General features: G+C 43.0%; 1 protein-coding gene and 1 long non-coding RNA gene across 8 annotated transcripts in view; one reads left to right on the top strand and one right to left on the bottom strand.

The window, feature by feature from the left end:
* NR3C2 (nuclear receptor subfamily 3 group C member 2) overlaps positions 1-20,122 on the bottom strand; it is a 293,590-nt gene that overhangs the window by 5,488 nt on the left and 267,980 nt on the right. For all 7 annotated transcript variants that reach the window (XM_070415289.1, XM_070415290.1, XM_070415286.1 and 4 more), the window contains one exon: positions 15,531-15,688. In XM_070415289.1, coding sequence (XP_070271390.1) covers positions 15,531-15,688 — 158 coding nt within the window. The remainder of the gene's footprint in view (positions 1-15,530; positions 15,689-20,122) is intronic.
* On the top strand, positions 811-10,970 carry LOC139010612 (uncharacterized). Its single transcript, XR_011471547.1, has 3 exons — positions 811-877; positions 1,462-1,568; positions 10,544-10,970. It is a non-coding gene; the product is annotated as an uncharacterized lncRNA (long non-coding RNA).

Below are 20,122 nucleotides of genomic sequence, written 5' to 3' on the forward strand. Positions count from 1 at the left end.
GGGGAAGCTCTGCACAGACCTACTGACATCTGAAACAAGCGAGAGCAGTGCCGATCACACACACTCAGACGCAGGCAGAATAAATCAGTGCTCACCACGAGGCAGTGTGCACAGAGCGCCCCTGCCACTGCTAATGGGGACAGGGCCCGGCCTTCTCAGCGCCTCTGTCCCTGACTGTGACACCTGCATTCCCAGCACCGAGCATCACCTAGGAGATGCTGAGGAACCCAGAAGGGACAGGCCTGAGGCTCAGCTGTTTTTTCTCGCAGGTTGGCTGGGGACAAGGGCCCCGGTCACTACTCCCTAACCATGCACCTGAACCCGGGGCTGCCATTTCTGCCCACCTCTGTTTACAGTGAGTGCAGAGGGAGGGGTGGCCTGGGCAGCTCCAGGCGAGGCATCAGGCCCTGTGCACACCCGGGGGAGACGGCCCTGTCACCACCACACGCTCTCAGGGTGGCTGCTTTGGATGACCACTGGGCCCTGGGACAAGGCTGAAGACCTTTGCAGGTCAGGAATCACCTGTGACAATCAAAGGCATGTGCTCCCAGTCACTGGGTGAGAACATTCCTGACCCTCTGCAGATGCTGGGGGTGGGGGGCTGGCGGTGCTACAGTACGAGGTCTCCAGCCCTCCTGGAAGGTGTGGCTGCAGGAGGTCAGAGCGTGAGGAGGGGGAACTAGGCCCTGAGAACTGGGTGGCAGGGACATTGACCAGCCAGAATGGATGCTGTTTGTGCACCAAACTGCTGTGTCACGGCAGGCACAGTGTCTAACCCTCACGCTGTCTCCTAGGTGTCACCCTGGAGCAATGAGCGGCGCATGCAGAGGAACACAGCAGGTGGGCCCCTGCCCGGAGGAGCCAGAAAACCAAACAGGTACAATGCACATGTCATCACTGCACACTCTCCCAAGATCAGAGAGTTGGCAGCATGAGGCCAGGCTGTAGTCAGACCCTGCAAGGTGGCTGTGCGTCACTAAACCACCACAGGTAGTTTCTACTTACACCCCAAACCACCAGGGCAGAGCAGGGAGCCTCGGGCCTCGCCCAGTCTGGTGTGTGTCGTGGGAGGAAAGCCAGACTTCTCACAGGCCTTTAGAACTGAATCACTCCAGGTCCATGGCACGCACAGCCCTGCAGGGATAGTCCAGAAGTTTTCTTGGACACTCAATTAGCATGGAATGCAGGGAATGATTTTCCCAAAGTGTCTCTTCAAATGATAGGAGTTTTGGCTTTTTCTGCAGGTTTCCCAGGCTCTTCCTTTCACAGGACCCCACTCCCTGCAGTCACCTCCCACCCCCGGAGACCTGGAACCTTGGCCTGAGGACCCTTGCTCTCCTCTGAACTCACAGATGCCATGTTTTGTCTTTGTGATTTACTTGACATTAGAGCCAGGTGACACCCCTCCTCTTCTATCCTGTGGTTTCTACCTCCTACTGGTGTAACTTTGCACATTTGCAGCTCCTCAAGTGGCCTGCAAGCTCCTTGAAGACAGGAAGTACTGATGCAGCCACACAGCACCTGGGAGAGGCCCTCCTGCTAGCTCTGGCTCCTGCCTTTCTCTGACTGTAAGTGCCCAGTATTTTTTTTCAGAACAGCCTGTTGTCGGTCTTAATCAATGAACAAAAACAAAACCAGGCTAATGTAATTGGGCATCTTCATTTTAGCAGCCTGAGTAAAGAATGCAAAACTTGATCTATGAAGCTACCCCCTTCCATCTTTTCCCGTCAGTCCGATGCCCTTCGACTTGTTTATGTTGGGTTTTAATGTGAGGTTGTATGCACCCCACCCCTGCAGTTAGAGGGACTGGGGTCCAAGGAACGTCATGGCTACAAGGACAAAAGCTCTGCCCTGCCGCCTGTCAGCACGAACGCCTTAATTGCAGTGAGACAAACAGGCCAGCCGTCTCGTTATTGATTCCCACTGGCCTTTCCTGGTGACACCAGCCTAGATGGAGCGGCAAGAACCCTAATTACAATCAGTATTAAGAATCCTGCATTATTAGGAAAAAGAGAAAGTCTTGTGCAGTGACTTTTCATTCTGTACAAAATGCATCTGCTGGGATCACAGAAGTTTAGCTCGATGCTCAGCATTTCTCCGTCCGCTAGGCCACAGCTGCCAGAGGCAGATGAGCCGGCAAGGTCAGAGTGAGACCGAGGGCCTTTGGTGGCCTCTACCAGTGCCTTTCTCCCAGGCTCTCCCCTGAGCGGTCGCCCACGCTTGGGCTCTTGGTGCCCTACAGGTGGGCCTGGCGCTGCTGCTCTAAGGTTACAGAACCACTGGGCGGGGACGAGCACCTGGCGGATAACTGCCTCCATGAAGCAGGTCCCGCCTGTTTTCAATAGTGTGCGCCCTTCTCCCAAGTTATCTGCTGACTCCAGAGCTTTCAGTTGATTAGGATCAAGCTTTTTTTGCTTGAAATAAGCCTTGGGGGGAGGTTTGAAGCTTTGTTTTCAATGATCAGAATTTTAGGCAGCTATAAGATGGGGTTAGGGGCAGATACAGAACTTCGACTCAATACTGTCACAGGAAGAGAAATGGTCAGTAGTTACATATTCCAGGTGTTCCCATACCATGATAGGTGTGAACACTGGAAAGTGTCCTGCAGTGATTATAAAGGAGCTAGGGCTTCATTCAAAATGCCCGACCTCCACACAGCACAGGCGAGTTAACCTGCTTCAGTCTGGCTGGTGCTGCCAGCCTTCACTTGTGGATCCCTTTGCAAACCCAGCTCACCCTGCTCTATGCTCCTGGAGGCTGTGCTTAGGAGCTGAAGGCCTCCTAGATGTGACCAAGTAAAAAAGGATTAAAAGATACCATTAGGAGTAACAGTGGCATAAGATGGTTCACCCTGTTTGTCCCCCACAATTCAACAAACAGCTGTGGGATGCAGCACTATGCCCAGGACACGGAAGCGTCCTGCCACCTGTACACCCAGCAGAGCAGTGAACTTGGAGAGTGCTGGCTTGGGCAGATACCCAAGGAGAAACTGCAGAGGTCTATCTAGCCTTCCCCAGGGGAAATGCCAGCATTCCATCAGAGCAAAAATCAAAGGAATTTAAATGCAGCAGAGACAGCAAGAACTTTACCAGCAAGCCCCCAGCCACAATGCACTGGATGAACTATCAGTGGTGGCGGCGGCACCTCCCATAGCTGCCCAATGGAGCGCTGGAGAAGCCACTTTCTCTGAGGCGGGAACTCCATGACTAGGAGGAGGAAGGAGACTGGGAAAGAAGCATCGAAAGGCATTACTGGGACAAGGCTCCTGCTGACTGCTCAGCAGAAAGTCTACCGAGGAACCTCTGGGAGCACCACACCTGGGGGACCCCTTTGTTTCTGCAGGCGCACCTGATGCTTTAAGTCCACACTTCCCCCCACTCTGTGTCCACTTCTAAGTGTGGAGGCAAGAACAAGATCCAGTAGGGAGGGCCCTCAGAAAACTGACCAGGATTGCAGCGGTTCTCAATCTGTGGGTCGCGAACAATGAAAATACATCCTGCATATCAGATATTTACATTACGATTCATAACAGTAGCAAAATTACAGTTATGAAGTAGCAACGAAAATAATTTTATGGTTGGGGTCACCACAACATGAGGAACTGTATTAAAGGGTCGAGGCATTAGGAAGGTTGAGAACCACTGGTGGGGAAGAGAGAAACCACAAACTTGAGCTATAGCACCACCTATAGAAACAAAAGAGATTTCTTGCCAGCAGTCTGGTGAGTGGTAAGAACCAGAGGCATAAAAGCTTAAGAATTAGGCCACAAGAGGGAGCAAGACCAGAGTAACATACAAAGGCAGAAACCCCCCTAAACCTGCACCAATGAACAGAATATTCAAGGCGGTGTCTGCTACTTCCAATGAGAAGGCAGCAATGCAAAACTACAAACATCATTCAAAATCAAGGAAATCTCACCACTGAAAGGTAATAACCCTCTACCATCTCAGTTCAAAGGCACAGCATTTTGTGATCTTGCTGATAAAGAATTCAAAATCCCTGTTTTTAAGAAACTCAAGGAACTACAAGAAAGCTCAAAGACAAGTCAATGAAATAATGAAAAAGAACCAAGTAGAAGTTATGTTGCCGAAGAACTCAGTGAATGAAATGAAAAAATGCAATAGCATATATAGAAGGGTAGAGCACAGATTAAGTGAGTTAGAGGACAGGAATTGTGAATTAACCTACTAGAGGAGAACAAAGAAAAGATAATAAGAGTGAAGAAAGTCTACATGGCCTGTGGGATTTCATCAAAACAACAAGGAATAGAATATATCCCTTTGTCGTCTTCTTGAAAGAACTAACCCAACTTGGGAAGTAATCTGAACACCCTATTATATCAATGCACAGAAAGCTTGTCCAAAACATATTGTAATGAAACTGTCAAAATTTAAGATGAAAGAACCCTAAAAGGAACCTGGGGAAAAATATTATAACCTACAAAGGCATCCCAGTTGAGCTATCATTGGAACTTGGCAGAAACCCTGCAGACCAGGAGAGAGTGGAGTTAGATATTCCAAGTGTTGAAAGAAAAAATGCCAGCAAGTATACTATATCCGGCAAAATTATCCTTCAGCTATCAAAGAGAAATAACCTTCCTAGAAAAACAAAAGCTGAGACAATTCATCACCACTAGACCTGCCTTTCAAGACATTCAAGCTGAAATGCACAGATGCTAATCAGTGACATGGAAACATATGAAAGTATGCAACACACTGGTAAAGGTAAATAAACAGAAACCCCAAATTCTGTAATAGGATGTGTGTTACCCACTTAACTACAATACAGATTTCAAAGGAAAAGAGCATTAAAAATAGTCACAGCTACTATAATTTGCTAAACACATAAAGAGGTAAATAATGACATCAAAGATATAAAAGGGTAAAGCTTTCATAGATGATTGAACTTAAATTGCTCTCAGCTTAAGTTTAATCCATGAGATGTCTTATGTAACCACAAAGCCAAAACCTAGAGTAGATGCACAGAAGATAAAGAAAACGGAAACAGAGCATACCACCACAGAAAGACAACAACTTACAAAGACAGGCTTACATGGAGGGAAAAGAAATAATGCAAATGCAAAACAACCAGAACACAATAAGATGGCTTTTGTAAGTCCTTACATATCACTAACATCTCTAGATCTAAATGGATTGAATATACCAATTGAAAGGCAGAGAGCTGCTGGGTGATTTTTTTAAAAAAAAGCAAGAACCAAAACTACAAGTATATGTTGCCTACAAGAGACTCACTTTGGCTTTAAGGACATCCATAGGCTCCAAGTGAAGGAACGGAACAAGACATTCCATGGAAGGTGAGGTAAATATACTCAGACAAACTTTAATCCAAAAATGGTAATAAGAGACAAGGTCAGTATATAATAGTAAAGGGGGCAATTCATCAAGAAAATGAATTCAAAGCAATCATATGTAACAGAACTGGGAGAAACAGACGATATAGTATTAGTTGGGGACTTTAATACCTCACTTTCATCCAGACAGCACATCTACAAGGAGACATCGGACCATACATTAGTCCAACTGGACCTAACAGATATGTATAGAACATTCCAACCCAACAGGAGCAGAATACACATTCTTCTCAAGTACATCAGAACATTCTCCATGACAGAACATACACCTAAAACAAGTCTTAGTAAAAATTAAAAAAGATGTAAACTACAGAAAACATCTTTTCTGGCCACAATGGTATGAAACTAGAAACCAACAGGAGGAAAGCTGGAAAATCTACATACATGTGGAAATTAAACATACTTCTGAACAATCAGTTGGTCAAAGAAGACATCTAAAGGAAAATAAACCATCTCAAAACAAATGAAAACACAACATACCAAAACCTATGGGATGCTGCAAAAGCAGTTCTGAGAGGGAATTTTATAGTGATAAGTGCATATATTAAGAAATAGAAAGGTCTCAAATAACCTAACTTTACACCTTCAGAACTCGAAAAAGAACAACAAATTAAGCCTAAAGTTAGTAGAAGGAAAGAAATAACAAAGAACGGAGTGGGAACAAAATAAATAGATACCAGGAAAAAGCAAATCTTTGGCTAGACCATGAAAAAAAAAAGACATAAATAAAATCAGAAATGAAAAAGGAGACATTGCAACTGATACTATAGAAATGCAAAGGATCATAAGAGACTATGAATAGTAAGCTAACAAATTGGATAACTTATACGAAATGGATAAATTCCTAATGAACAACATAAACTGATGAGCAAAAATAGAACCAGAGTCATTGAAGCATCGAACAGACTGTCCAACCTATGAGGGAAGGTGAGGGGTGAGGGGGTAAGAGATCAACTAAAGGACTTGTATGCATGCATATGAGCATAACCAATGGACACAGACTGGGTTTGGGGCAGCTGGGGAGAGGTCAATGGGGGAAAAAGGAGACTTGTGTAATACTTTTAATAATAAAGAATTAAATAAAATATACCAACATGCCAAGACCTAATCAGGAAAAAATAGAAAATCTGAACAGACCAATAATGAATAAGAAGATTCAAATCTATATTAACAACCCTAGGACCAGGGGCTTCACTGGTGAATTCTAAATATTTAAAGAATAATTAACATCAATCCTTTTCAAACTCTTCCAAAAAACTGAAGAAAAGGGAACACATCAAAACTCATTATATGAGGCCAGCATTACCCTGATACCAAAGCCAGGTAAGGCACAAAAGCAAATTCAACTAGTAGGACTACATTAAAATGAAAGCTTCTATGAGCAAAAGAAACAATAAAATAATGAAAAGGCAATGTACAGAATGGGAGAAAATATTTGCAAACTATATATTGGTGAAGGGGTTAATATTCAAAATATATAATGAACTCATATATCTCACTAATAAATAATCCAATTAAAAAATAGAGGAACTGAATATTTTCCCAAAGAAGATATACAGATAGCCAACAGGTACATGAAGAGATGCTTAACATTACTAATCATCCGGGAAATGCAAGTCAAAACCACAATGTGGTATCACCTCATACCTGTTAGAATGGCTGCCATCAAGATAAGAAATAAGTGTTGGTAAGGATGTGGAGAAATAGAATCCTTGTGCACTGTTGGTGGGAATGTAAATTGGTTCAGCCATTATGGAAAACAGAGATTCCTAATAATATTAAAAATTGATTGAAGCACTATATGATCCAGCAACTCCACTCTTGGGTCTGTGTCCAAAGGAAATGAACACAGGCTATTGAAGAGATATCTGCACTACCATGTTCATTACATTATTCACAGTAACCAAGACATAGAAACAACCTAAGTGTCCATCAGTAGAATACTATTCAGCTAAGAGAAAGAACATTTGCAACAACATGGATGGACTGGAAAGTTATTATGGTAAGTGAGAGAAGTCAGACAGAAAAAGACAAATATCACTTATATGTGGAACCAAAAAAGCCAAACTCATAAGAACAGCAGAATGGTAGTTACCGGGGGTTAGGGGGGTTGGGAGATATTGAAGTTATAACCTTGCAAACAAGTCCTAGGTTTACAGACAACAGTACTATATCATTAATTTTAGAGATGCTAAGAGACTAGATCTTTCTTGTTCCCACCACCAAAAGGAAAAGATAATTATGTGATGTGATAGAGATGCTACAGTGGTAATCATATTGCAATATATAATTGTATCAAAGCAAGATGTTGTACACCTTGAATGTACATGCTTTATATGTCAATTATATTTGGTAAAGGAAGTTACCATCAGAAAAATATCTAGAAGACTAGTTTTCAAACATTCGCCAAAAGACATTTCATAGCCCAAAGCTTAACAGGTGAGCTATGCTAGTGTGTCAGTGTAATTCGAGGCCTTTACAAGCTGTGAGAAGCTTAGCAGGATGCTTGGGAGCTCCGGGATAGCACAGTCACCATTGAGAAGGGGGAATCTTTTGTTGATGCCCCATTTTAAAAAGGCTGCCCTCCTCTGCCAAGGACCAGTCTGCATGGGCAGGGGCCATCTGGACTCAACAGGGCTGGGCTGTGAGCTCTGCCTGCAAATTCTAGGTAAAGGGAACCCCAGTGAGTGTAGCCAAACCCAGGAATGTACCTGTTCCCAAAGAGACTGCCTGAGGCAGTGGTTCTGGGTTGAGACGAGGGCGCTACTCAACATCTCATGAAAAACCAAGGGCATTTCCATCCATTAGCATCTACTTATCTGAGATGTCACATTTTAATTTCTTCTTCACTGTTTTTATAATACATTCAAAAACCAATCACTGATATCTGGTCAGTGATGAATATTCAATCTTCAAAGTATGTTGTTGGGATGCTGTGCTAAGCAAGATGGGTTCATTTCCCTTCTGATTTTTTTTTGTACTCAAATTTATTTAATTCCTACTCTGTAAGTTTCCTTGTATTACAAGCCTCGTTCTAGACTGCAGCTCCGCCTTCTTGTGAATAAGGTCTATTGTATGTGTGAAAAACACAAAGAAAAATGACACAATGGAGAAGAAGAAAGTAGAGTTTCAAGATAAAGGGATAATTAGAACATGGCTGCACAAAGGAATTCTAATGAAAGGGTTGTGTTTGAAATGCATTGGCATGTTACTGTATATAGAAGTATGAACTTTTCCCAATTTTGTTTTCAATATTTCCTAGATCCTTCTTGCAAAAGCACACTACACCAAGCAACGTAAAAATCTAAACCAATTCATATTTTTAAGTTACCAACTCTAATATCAGGTTTAATCAAGATTGAGCAGTTAAATCCTTATGTCAGTCTCAAACAGAAGAGGAACACGCAGCAACCAGGGGCAGCCACACTGGCCAAGGGCAGCCTCTGCTGATCCAAGGCCCTGACACCAAGGTGACCAAGTTCACTCCTGTGATTCAATGATTCCATTGAATGAATCGGTTGGCAATCTATGGCCTGCAGGCCAAATCTGGCCCAAGGAACGTTTTTGTGCACTTTTAAATGGTTGGGGAAAAAAATCAAAAGAATATTTTGTGACGTGGAAATTGTATGAAATAGTTTTACTGGGACACAGCCGTGCTCATTCATTTAGCTATTATCCATGGTTGCTTTCAGACTACAAGGGCAGAGCCACGTTGTTGTGACAAGGATCACAGGACCCACAAAACCTACAGTACTTTCGACGTGGCCTTTTAGGGAAAAACATCTGCTGGCTCCTGGATTGGAAGGCATGCCATGGATTTAATGAGGTTTTGGTTGTTTATTAAAATATATAAATCAAGTATACGATGTCTTCTGATTTAAGTCTGTGAATCAGGACATACGGCACCAGCTAGATCTGGCTTTCCAAATATTATACATTTCTCTGAGCCTTTAGGAAATGCTTTCGGGAGAACCCTTGTACAGGGGCTGAGCTAGATAAGGGGGTTGTCTAGCTTACAGGCTTTAGAATCTGTCGTTCAAAGTGAGAGTTGCCATCACTTACGCCTCCCATTTCTGACTGTGCCCTCAGGAGCCATTTCCCTTTGATCCTATAGCCCCTGCAGATCATACCCATTTACAGCTGACTCTCATTGTCCATAAAGTCATTGGGAACAGTGAATTCCAAATACTGAACCTTCACTCCTAGGGAAAATATGGAGCTAGGTTTCTATGAGCTACTGATCATGACATTTTCATAAAACGATCTCTACTTAACCTTGTTTTATGTGTATTTCTGTTTAAAGACTCCTTATTTAATGTACACTGCTGACTCCTTAACATTGAACTCACATTCGACAGCACTATACCGCATGCCTGAACAAAGCTTACTGAACACTTACTTTCTCCATGAAGCACATCACAGCCTCCTGCCCTTAAGAACACAAGACAGTGTATGAGCACTACATTTGGGGACAATTTTAAACAGCAACATCACTAACAAAAATGCAAGAAATGTGTTACCAAGTAGATCATGAAAAGCACACTTATTTACTGTATGAGCTGAAACAAGAAGGGAGAATGTCACCTTGCTTGACCTTCATTGGGAACATGACTCAATTTATTACTCTGCTCATGCCTGTGAAAGTGCTGAGAGTATTGATTTGGGGGGTGCGGGTTACAAGTATTTTAAATGTTTTTGTTAGTCCTCACCTGAGGATTTTTTTTCCATTGTTTTTTGGGAGAGAGTGGAAGGGAGGGGGAGAGAGAGACACATCAATTGGATTGGTAGCCTCCCGCATGTACAGGTGCCTGGGATCGAGCCTGCAAGTACATGCCCTTGACTGGGAATTGAACCCGTGACCCTCCCGTGTGTGTAGGCTCATGCTCTAACTCTTGAGCAACACCGGCCAGGGCTGGAGGATACACTTTTAACTAGTAGGCAAACTCGAAAATACAGAACCTGCAAATAATGATCGACTGTGTGTAAAGCTATATACACTTTCTACTCCCTTTAGCCATGACCTTGATCAACTGGCATCTTCAATGTCAGTCATTTCATAGGATCTGCCCTCGTCTAAAATGGCACTGATAATAACGTTCCTCTTTTCTGCTGATTAACGATGTCTGTGTCCCTTAAGAAATTTCTTCACTATTTCTTTTTGTATTAACTTAGACCTGAGGTTTAAGGCTCCTTTCGAGTGTGTGGACGAGTCTCCGGTTTCCTTCGATTGGACACCCTGCTCCACTGAGGCTTCTGCCTTCCATCCCTGCAAGGTCCATGGCCACATCCGCACCGGCTGCCACAGGTGCTGCTCTCCCACTCGTCATGCCCTCTGAGCTACACGACTTTACTTAGTGGAGCCCTTTGTTCAAAGTTTATGAAGGACCTCAAGATGGAGACAGCGGAACAGGAAGCTTAAGAGTGAAACCCTTCTACCAGTACGTGTGGGACGCTAAAGTGACACCTCGCCTCACCTACCAGCAGCCCAGGAGCTAACCAGGTGCAGGGCTGGCTATGCACAGATGCCTCTCACAGGTGCTGCGTCCTCTCCATTCCTGCCTTCTGCTCCCGCCTCCCTTAGGAACCAGGGAAAATGCACTTAATCACTCCCTGCCTTAGTTCTTTTCTCCATTAAAGGGTAAAAAAAGGAGTAAATATTATTATTCCTCTTTTATAGAGAAAGGAATTAAGATGAGGTGATGAAGTGTAAATAGTAATATTTACTCATCCTTACCACATGGAGATATTAGAAGGATTCAATGATGGGACTTAGGAAGAAAGGCACTAGGTAAACCCCAGGCATTATATGGTTATTTTATATTGTAAGAAGAGGGATTTAGGCAGCATAAGAGGGAGGGATTTATTGACACAGGTGTTAGACAATGAGATAGTTTTCCAAAATCTTCCCTAGATATATTTCAGATTAGAGAGAGATTCCTGTGTGTCAACTTAGATTTAGATGTGATTTTCTATGAGCGAGCTTCCAGGACCCTCAGTGCTTCTTTCTACAGGGTATTTTTTTCCCTCACAAAGCTCACCCTGTGGCATCATAAATCCCAAAGATTCAGGTGGGAATGGAATGCACAATTCCTTTATACCTCCCCAAACAAGGCCAGGTCCTAGTTTCCCCCACCATTCTCATAGAAAGTTATTCTCTGACAGATTTGAGAAACTGGCTATGAACAATGAATGGCAATGTTCTGTAGATGTGCAGTGTACGAAACATTCATTAATAATGAAGTCAAAGAAGTTATAAGTTCAGAAGAGAAGATTTTGACACTAAAACAAAAGTCACGAAATGGGAGAAAATGTTTGCAAATCATATATTAGACAAGGAGTTAATATCCAGAACATATATAAAAACAAAAATATGGGCCAAGAACTTGAGTAGACAATTCTCCAAAGATGACATATTCAGATGGCCAGTAAACACATGTAAAGATATTGAACACCACAAATCTTAGGGAAATGCAAACCAAACCACATGTGCCACTATCAAACAGCAGTTAACACTTGCAATGCAAAAATACATCCACCCCTAGAAGCCTGACCACAGCTGCTTCTTTGAAACTGTTTTTTTTGGGGGGAAATAGATGCTCAGACGGCTTATGATTCATTAAAGTTGCTGACCAATTCAAATACTCAACTGCCAACCTGTTCCTTCAGAGAATGCTGTTTTCACTCCCCTTGGCACAGTTCTGCCCACACGTGTGTGCACCGTGTAGGACAAGTCCAAGATCTACCGACGTGTGTCCTGAAGGGTGGCCTAGTGTGCTGCTTTTTAAAGCAGCACTCAGATTTACGTCCACAGAGTTCCTATTTGTGGTGCTCCTAGGAACAAACGCTCTTTTTCTGAAGTGAGCAGGACTCACTCTATACACAGAGCTGGTCCTCCTTCAGCCCTTTGTTCCCTGGAAGAGAATCCATAAATGCTGACTCACTGATTTCCTCTAATGAAAAGCCAGAGGCAGTCTCAGGTCTGTGTAAGTGCGAATGTTAGAAAGGTACCTCCGGGCTTACAATGCATTTTTCAATGTTCTGTCTAGAATAGGAATATAAATAGAACTTTCAAGATGCTCCTGTTAGGCTACTTCTAAGAGCAAACATTTTTTATAATTTAAAATAAAGGTTTTAGAATTAAAATGATTCCCCAAAGAGTATTCTCTTTCCAGACAAATGGAGTAGGAAGGACTGGATTTACCTGCCACCAGAAACAACCAAAACTCAGAAAAAAATGCTTTTCAAGCTACACATCAGTCACTAGAGGACAATCTCTAGGAGAAAATCTGGGATCAAAGCTTTGTGACACTGGCTTAGACAAGGATTCCTTAGATACACCACCAAAACATGGCTCATAAAAGAAAAAATAATCAATTGGGCTTCATTCAGATGGAAAACTGCTCTTCCAATAATGACATTGCTAAAAGAATGAAAAGAGAAGCACAGACTGCAAATCACACATCTTATAAAGGAATTCTACCTAGACTATAGGAATTCAACATTCTAATTGAAAACAAGCAATTCTTTTTTTCAAATGAGCCAAAGGGCTGAACAGACACTACACCAAAGAAGACATAACGATGGTAAGTAAGCACATGACGCGATCATTCGTCACCAGGGAAATGCAAATTAAAACCACAGTGAGACACCACCACACAGTTATTGCGATGGCTACAACTAGGAAGACTAATCTTACCGAGTGTTAGCAAGGATGTGGAGCAATATGAACTCACTTGTCAAGGGAATGTACGATTCATTGTACGACTCTGGAAAGGAGTTTGGCAGTCTCATAAAAAATGGGAACACATTGCCTATATGACCCAGGCATTCCACTACCAGCGACTCACCCAAGAAAAAGAGAGTGATGTCCATTTCCGGACTTGCACACACATGTTCAGTGCAGCTTTCTCTGTAATAGTTTCCAATCTGGGAACAACCCACACTCCCACCCATGGGTGACTGGACTACCAAAATGTGGAGTATCTGTGCCATGGGTGCTACCCAACAATGAGTGAGAACTAAATACTAACGTATGCAATAGGATGGATGGATCTCAAAACAATCATGTTAAATGAAGGAGGCCAGGCAGAAAAGACTACATACTGCATGATTCCATGTGTATGAAGGTCTAGAATATATGAACGAGTACACTATATAAACTTCAGAATATATAAATGAATTTACATTGCCAGAAAGCAAATAGGGAGCAGTAGGTAGGAAGAAAGGTTAAAAAGGTGCACAAGGAAAGTTTTGGGGTGATAGACACGTTTGTTGTCTTGGTGAATATATGGGTCAAACGTCTCATATGGTACACTTTAAATATGTTCACCTTATTGTGTATCAGTTATACCTCGATTAAAAAATACTAAAAGGACAATGATTTGCCCTGGGGGATTTTGCAGAAGATCATCAGTTAGAATATAGCCACTTGGCAACTTGAGTTCCTATCTGGTGGCCAGCACTGTGTTGGCTCACACAAGCAGCTGGCAGAGGATGGACTGACACATGGAGCCCTGGGCTGGCCCCTAAGTGTTTCCACTGTGCTGCTCTGCTGAAGGCATAAAGATTCTGAAAGGCTGTTGGAAAAAAGTTGTAACTTCTGTTATATTACATGCAAGTTGCTTCAAAACACATCTATTGTCATACGTTGTGATGACACTTGTATACTCATTTTGATATTGCACTTGTGCCTGCCCGTACATTTGAACAAACAAGAGAATTCATCAAGAAAGAACCACAAAGCCCCATTCTAAGCTCCATTCAGAAGGATTTTGACACAACCACCAGGAGGAAGTAACTCTGCCCTTGTTCTCAGATGGTCTGTATCCTCATGTCCTTTGCTGTGTCCCCCAAAAGTCTGTTTGCCATCCTCTCTTATTCTTCATTTCCCAGTAAAACACACACTTTAGGACACTGGTAATCAGCAGAACTATCTATCCCTGAATTCACTTGCTGGTCATCTGACTGAGACCATATGAAAAGTTCAGAGAAAGCAAAGGTCAACCTGATAGGCAATGAGTTTTCCATGCAAAATACTGCAAAGTGACATTCTTTTATCAAAGAACCTGCAGAGATAAGGTTCCACTGGCATAAACAGATTTCTAAAGGATGAACCATTAGTTCAAAAGAAATACTAATATTAGTCATCAAGCCTGCAACATTTTCCTCAACAGAGAAATATTTGAAGATGAATTTCTTATGCAAATCTTGGGTGATACAGTTTACCTCCCAAAAGTATGAAAACCTCATAAATGTGAAAAGCTAAATTAGCATGACTGTATACAACTTTCTTTTTTTTGAGTCAGAATGGGAGAAGACACAAAGTGAAACAAGAAGCACATTTTAAATGACATAAAGCAAGTAATTCAAATCAATCTTTTGTAGAAACCTCTACCAGCAGTTCTCAACCTCTGGGTCGCGACCATCGGAAAACACATAGAGCATATCAGATATTTACATTACAATTCATAATAGTAGCAAAATTACAGTTATGAAGTAGCAACGAAAATAATTTTATGGTTGGGGGTCACCACAAATGAGGAACTAACTGTATTAAAGGGTCGTGGCATTAGGAAGGTTGAGAACCACTACCTCAGCTGCATCTATAACTGGTTAAGTTAAAAAAACAATCTCAGAATTTGCTTTCTGTATTTACATTAAGACAAGAAAGGTGACTCCTATGAAGAACAGTGAATATAGGATTCAAAATTTGGCAAAGGTTGAGATGATCCATGCTGGCCCTGGACCACTAATAATGTTTTTAAAAGATTGGGTTATTAGATTAACAGTTGTAGAAGATGGACACAGCAATGTGAGAGCAAACAGGTCTACTAACCAAACATTTCCTAAGTCGCTCACAGAAATGTGAAACTTGACCCGACCCCGGGCCGGGACACGGGTTCTGCCCTGGTGGCGCACGTACCTCTGGTCCTGCTCCCAGGGAAAGCCACACCCTTGGCTTGAAAGGAGGGTTGTTACAAACGTGACCTGGAGGAAAATTTCCTTCCTGGTCAGCTCTCACCTCCTGCTGCCTCGCACTCGATAACAGACCTTTACTCTTCCCAAGTCCCAAGAACTTTCTCAACTCTCCTACTTCATTTGGAGAACAGTGTGTGGTTGCTGACCCTTCATTGAAGAGGCATCAAAGGACAATACTCACATCATGCATGGAGTCCAGAAGCTTGGTCAGTTGATAGAACCTCTGCCAACTCTGCCCAGAATTGTTGGGACACTTAGTTACCATCTTCCTCAGCTCTTTGATGTAATTTGTCCTCATTTCTTCAAATGCAGCTTGGCTTTTGAGGCCATCCTTGGGAACTGTGTTTAAGGAGAACAGATATGTAAAATCCCAGGATGAAAAACAGTTTTCACATCTTAGCAGTTAAATGGCCTACGATATTTTGAGATTGTTAGGTTCCCACTTTTAGATTGACACTGAATCTCAATTAATTGCATTTATCAGTAAATATGGCAGTTATCTATTGGTAACTCTTGTACACATACGTATACAAAAGAATAATAACTGCTATTTATCAGGAGCATGTTATTACATTTTGCATATATCAGCTCACTTAATCTTGACATCAGTCTTATGACATAACCATTATATTACTCTTATTTTACAGATGAGGAAGCTAAGGACTGGAGGTTTACACACTTGTCCAAGGACACAATAAATGGCAGAGAAGACATATAAACCTAGCTTGGTCTGTTTCCAAAGCCTGGCTCTTGACCACAATGCTTCATGGCCTTGTGGCTTGTCATCAAAGTGTTTTATGAATCCTGACTTGCCAACACCTCTGAGGAAGGAAAACATACTTTGATTTTCCAGAACAACTGGAAGAGCCACAGACAATCTAAGCTGGAGCTAGAATTAGAAAGCAATGTTTTCATATTCAAGTTCAAATATCAAAGACACTTGGGAAAACTGGCCATCTACCCATGGAAGCATGTGCATACAAAGAAGCACTTTCCATTCTCTTTGCCCCAGATCACATGACAATGAGGTACTGTCATGTGACTTCTCAGATAACCTGGGGGGGGGGGGGGCGCGGAAGGCGTGTGTAGTGGCAGTCTGCAGCCAAGGGAAAATCTAAAACTTACAAAGAGAAAATACCATGTTCATCTTTATCTCTGGTAAAGTAGAAAATGAAGGATTATGTTTTCTTTTATGTAGTGACTAGCTGATAACAAAATTCTGAGTTGGAAACTGCTCTTACCGTCACTTAATTACACAGCGCATTTGTTACTTTATCATAACCTGTATACATGATAATTGACAGGGTCATCAGCACTTTAGAATGGCTACATTTCTGAATAGTACATGCAACCCTGGAAGCCAGGAATGCCACTGTTTGCAATTAAACCTGTGCTTTTGTATAAAGATATGGATTATCTTGCAAAATTAACTTCCCATATGAATAATCTCCTTGAGTTGAACTGGTGAGGTTTTTGATTTGTCTATTTTTGTGGGGGAAATAAGTCCCGAATAGCTACCGCACCAATTCCTGAGGCTTTCGCAATATTAGTTGTGGTTTCAAATATTTGACATTCACATTAAGAATTAAATACCATCCATTATATAACTTTTTTTTCTTTAAAATTAAAAACTTGCTATAAAAACACTAAAAAAGGATGGTAATAACCAGGATGTTAATATTAAAGCTATAGATCTGGTTCAACCAAAATTTTAATGTTAACCTAAAACTTTCTAAAAGAAACTGAAAGTTTGCAAATAGCAGCCTATATTTCCCATCCACATATTAACTTTTGAGGTTATGACATTTTATGGAGTAAAACTTTTGTTTTTCAATCTAGAAATATTTATGGGTGTCATCCTATACATTAAAAATTTACCTAAAATTAGAATAAGTGAATACATTTCACAACTATATTTCAATACTATTTGACACATAACAGAAGATTAAGCAAAGACCTTCATATTTCTGATAGCTGTGTTATCGGAAGTTCTCAAAATATGAACAACCTGTGTCGAATTTTACTTTTACATTACTGTAGTGGTTGAAATATATTGTACCAATTTTACGGAGAGATTTTTTAGAAGCTGAAACAAACCCACAAATAAAGAGAACTTGAGCAAAACCTCAGGATTTGGAGGTCTGCCCAGATTTTGTGAAGTTACTTATTAAGCAGCATGGCTGCTGGAAATCGTCCAGAACCTAGGGGCTGCAGAAGAGCAGAGACTACGGGCGGAAGTCTGTCTGCTCTCCTCTGCGAGCAGAAGGAGCACAAAACTCTTGCTGTCACTGCTAAACAGTCTCCCGATTCGCTGGACATCAGGGGTGCAACCTCACATCCCAAGTAAGAGGAAGGATGCTTAGGCACTCCACAGGTTTGAAAATGAGCAAACTAAAGCCCACAGTTCCTGTGATTCATAAAATTCTTGTTCTGCCTTTTGATTTTGCTTTTCTGGCATCTATAAAAAATCAGAAATCAAAGTACTGAGCTCCTTGGAGCTAATACATCACCCTGGACAGCTTCAAAATCATATCAGAATTGATTATAGGCTGGCTGATTAAATGTGCAGGGGTGGGCAAACAGGTTACAGTTGTTCATATGGAAAATACCAACTAATAAATAATACAAGGACAAACTTTTGTGTACTCACAACTTACTTTTGTCCACTCCTGTATATAAAAGGGTCAGATACCAATTAAGATTGAGTAGTCAAAATTTATAAAGAATTAGAATCACGTGAATTTTTAGAAAAAAGATTTCATTTAAATTTTCTATCATCTGGGGTGTGTGTGTGTGTGTGTGTGTGTGTGTGTGTGTGTGTTTAAAACACATTTCTAACCAGTGAAGGTTAATGACAGAGATTGGAAAGAGGAGTGAGATCACTGACTTGAGTCTCAATTTCCAAGGTTACATTCCTGGGAGGAATCCGGGAGGAGGGACCGAGAGCCTGGATCATGCCTTGCAGGCAACTGAGGGTCTGAATGTAAACAGTGATGGGTGGCAGGGCCTGTGGCAAAGGAGAGAACATGCCCAGCCCCTGGCGGTCAAATTCTATGAAAATAAGACAAAAGGCTAAAAGCAACCTAAAAATCCTGTCCTGGCCAAACAAAACACAGCCGTGAGGTGCGGCACGCCCCTGCCAGGCTGCCCACGGCCCCCTCTGCAGAGTCCACTGTCCCTGAGGCTGTCAGGCGCCACGAGCTGCCTCTGCAGCCCTTGCTCCCTGCTCCTTGCTCCTGGGACAGTGCGGGCAGCCCGGGGCATGAAGTCCACAGTCCTGGGTGAGTCCTAACTCACAGAGGGTACTGAACAGTAACACTGTGTGCCTGTTCTGTCAACTCCAGAATTGGTTTCAATCTCATAGGGCTGTTCTAGCATTCAGTTAGATCATGTAGAACTGCAAGGTGCTAAACATATGGGAAGTGGATTCTGATGTGTGGTCACCACTATCCCTGCTCCTGCTGGACCTTGTCTGAGGCTCACTCTTCCGCAGGCCCAGCACTCTTGGCTGGAAATACGTCTCTTCTTGTCCATTGTGTCCTCGTCACCTTGGCTACTGATGCCCCTTTCTTCCAAATGACTCTGTTGCAAACAGCCCTTCTCCGCAGCTTGATTCCCTGGCCATGGAAGGGCTGGGCACACTCGGATGCCAGAGCTGGTCGGTCACTCAACAACTACAGCTCCTCTGAGGTCCACGCCACTCGCCCTGGCACCGCTGGCATCCAGAACATGTCTGAGTGACCTCCGTGGCCATGGCATGTGGCGGAGGGATTACCTCTCCAGACGGTCTCCTGCCACCATTCTTGGTCCGCCCCTCATCTGACTGAGTTTCCTCAAGTTCCTTCCCCTGTTTTGAACATGCCCTTGCCCAAGGAAAGGTGCTCCCTGTCTTTGCCAAGGCTAATCCTGACCCATCTCTTCTGGCATCTTATGCCATCAAGTCCCACTTGGTTCCAGAAGTGTAAAGGAGCTTCCCATCCATCTGAAAGTCGCTGGCCATCTGGCACCTGCCCGACGCCTAATGGTCAACGCTGGCAGGCGTCTCTGCAAGGCAGGTGGTTCGTCTCGCCCCTGTTGGAAACCGAGTCTTGGCTTCCACGCTGTACACCTCCCCTCTGACAGCTGTGTCTGTCCCTTCCGCCCGTGCCATCCCCCTGCACGTGGCCAACTGGACCTGGTCTCCTCTTTCTGTGGCACGGCAACCCCGCTCACCAGCTGAGTCCAGACTACAATTTCCCGTAAAGATAATTTCAAATTTATATCTCAATACCCAAACCAGTCTTCTGAGTGCCAGGCCCAAATTTTCTCCTTCTTTTGGCCTCTCGCTTAAGATATGTGTAAAAATGAATCTATCCAAAGATAAAATTCATTTTTTACTCCATAAAACTTTTTCCAAGTACCAATGTTAACACACTTCTCTTAATGGTATCACAGCCATCCTGGTCATTTCTCTGTGCTCACTTCTGACCCAGACCATGTTCGTTTGCTCTTCCTGCTCCTGTCCTTCGTCAACCAACCACCATTAGCCAGTCCATTATTTCAACAGCCTCACAGGTCTCTGTGCTTCCAGACAGGATAGATCCTGTCTTGGCCTCTCCCACCTCCTTTCCTCTCAAATCCAGGCCACCACCAGACACCTCCTCCTAAAGCCACAAATACAGCTTTGCTCACGTCGCCCTGCGGCGCAGAGCCTTCAGGGCTGTCCTCTGGGCCCGCCCAGCAGAGGCCAGGTGTCTCCCACAGGCACTGAGTATCCGGGTCCGGGCCACATCC

Source organism: Myotis yumanensis, unplaced genomic scaffold, assembly GCF_028538775.1.
Source record: "Myotis yumanensis isolate MYYU_CA2020_CCGP unplaced genomic scaffold, mMyoYum1.0.hap1 SCAF_5, whole genome shotgun sequence".
Lineage (NCBI taxonomy): Eukaryota > Metazoa > Chordata > Mammalia > Chiroptera > Vespertilionidae > Myotis > Myotis yumanensis.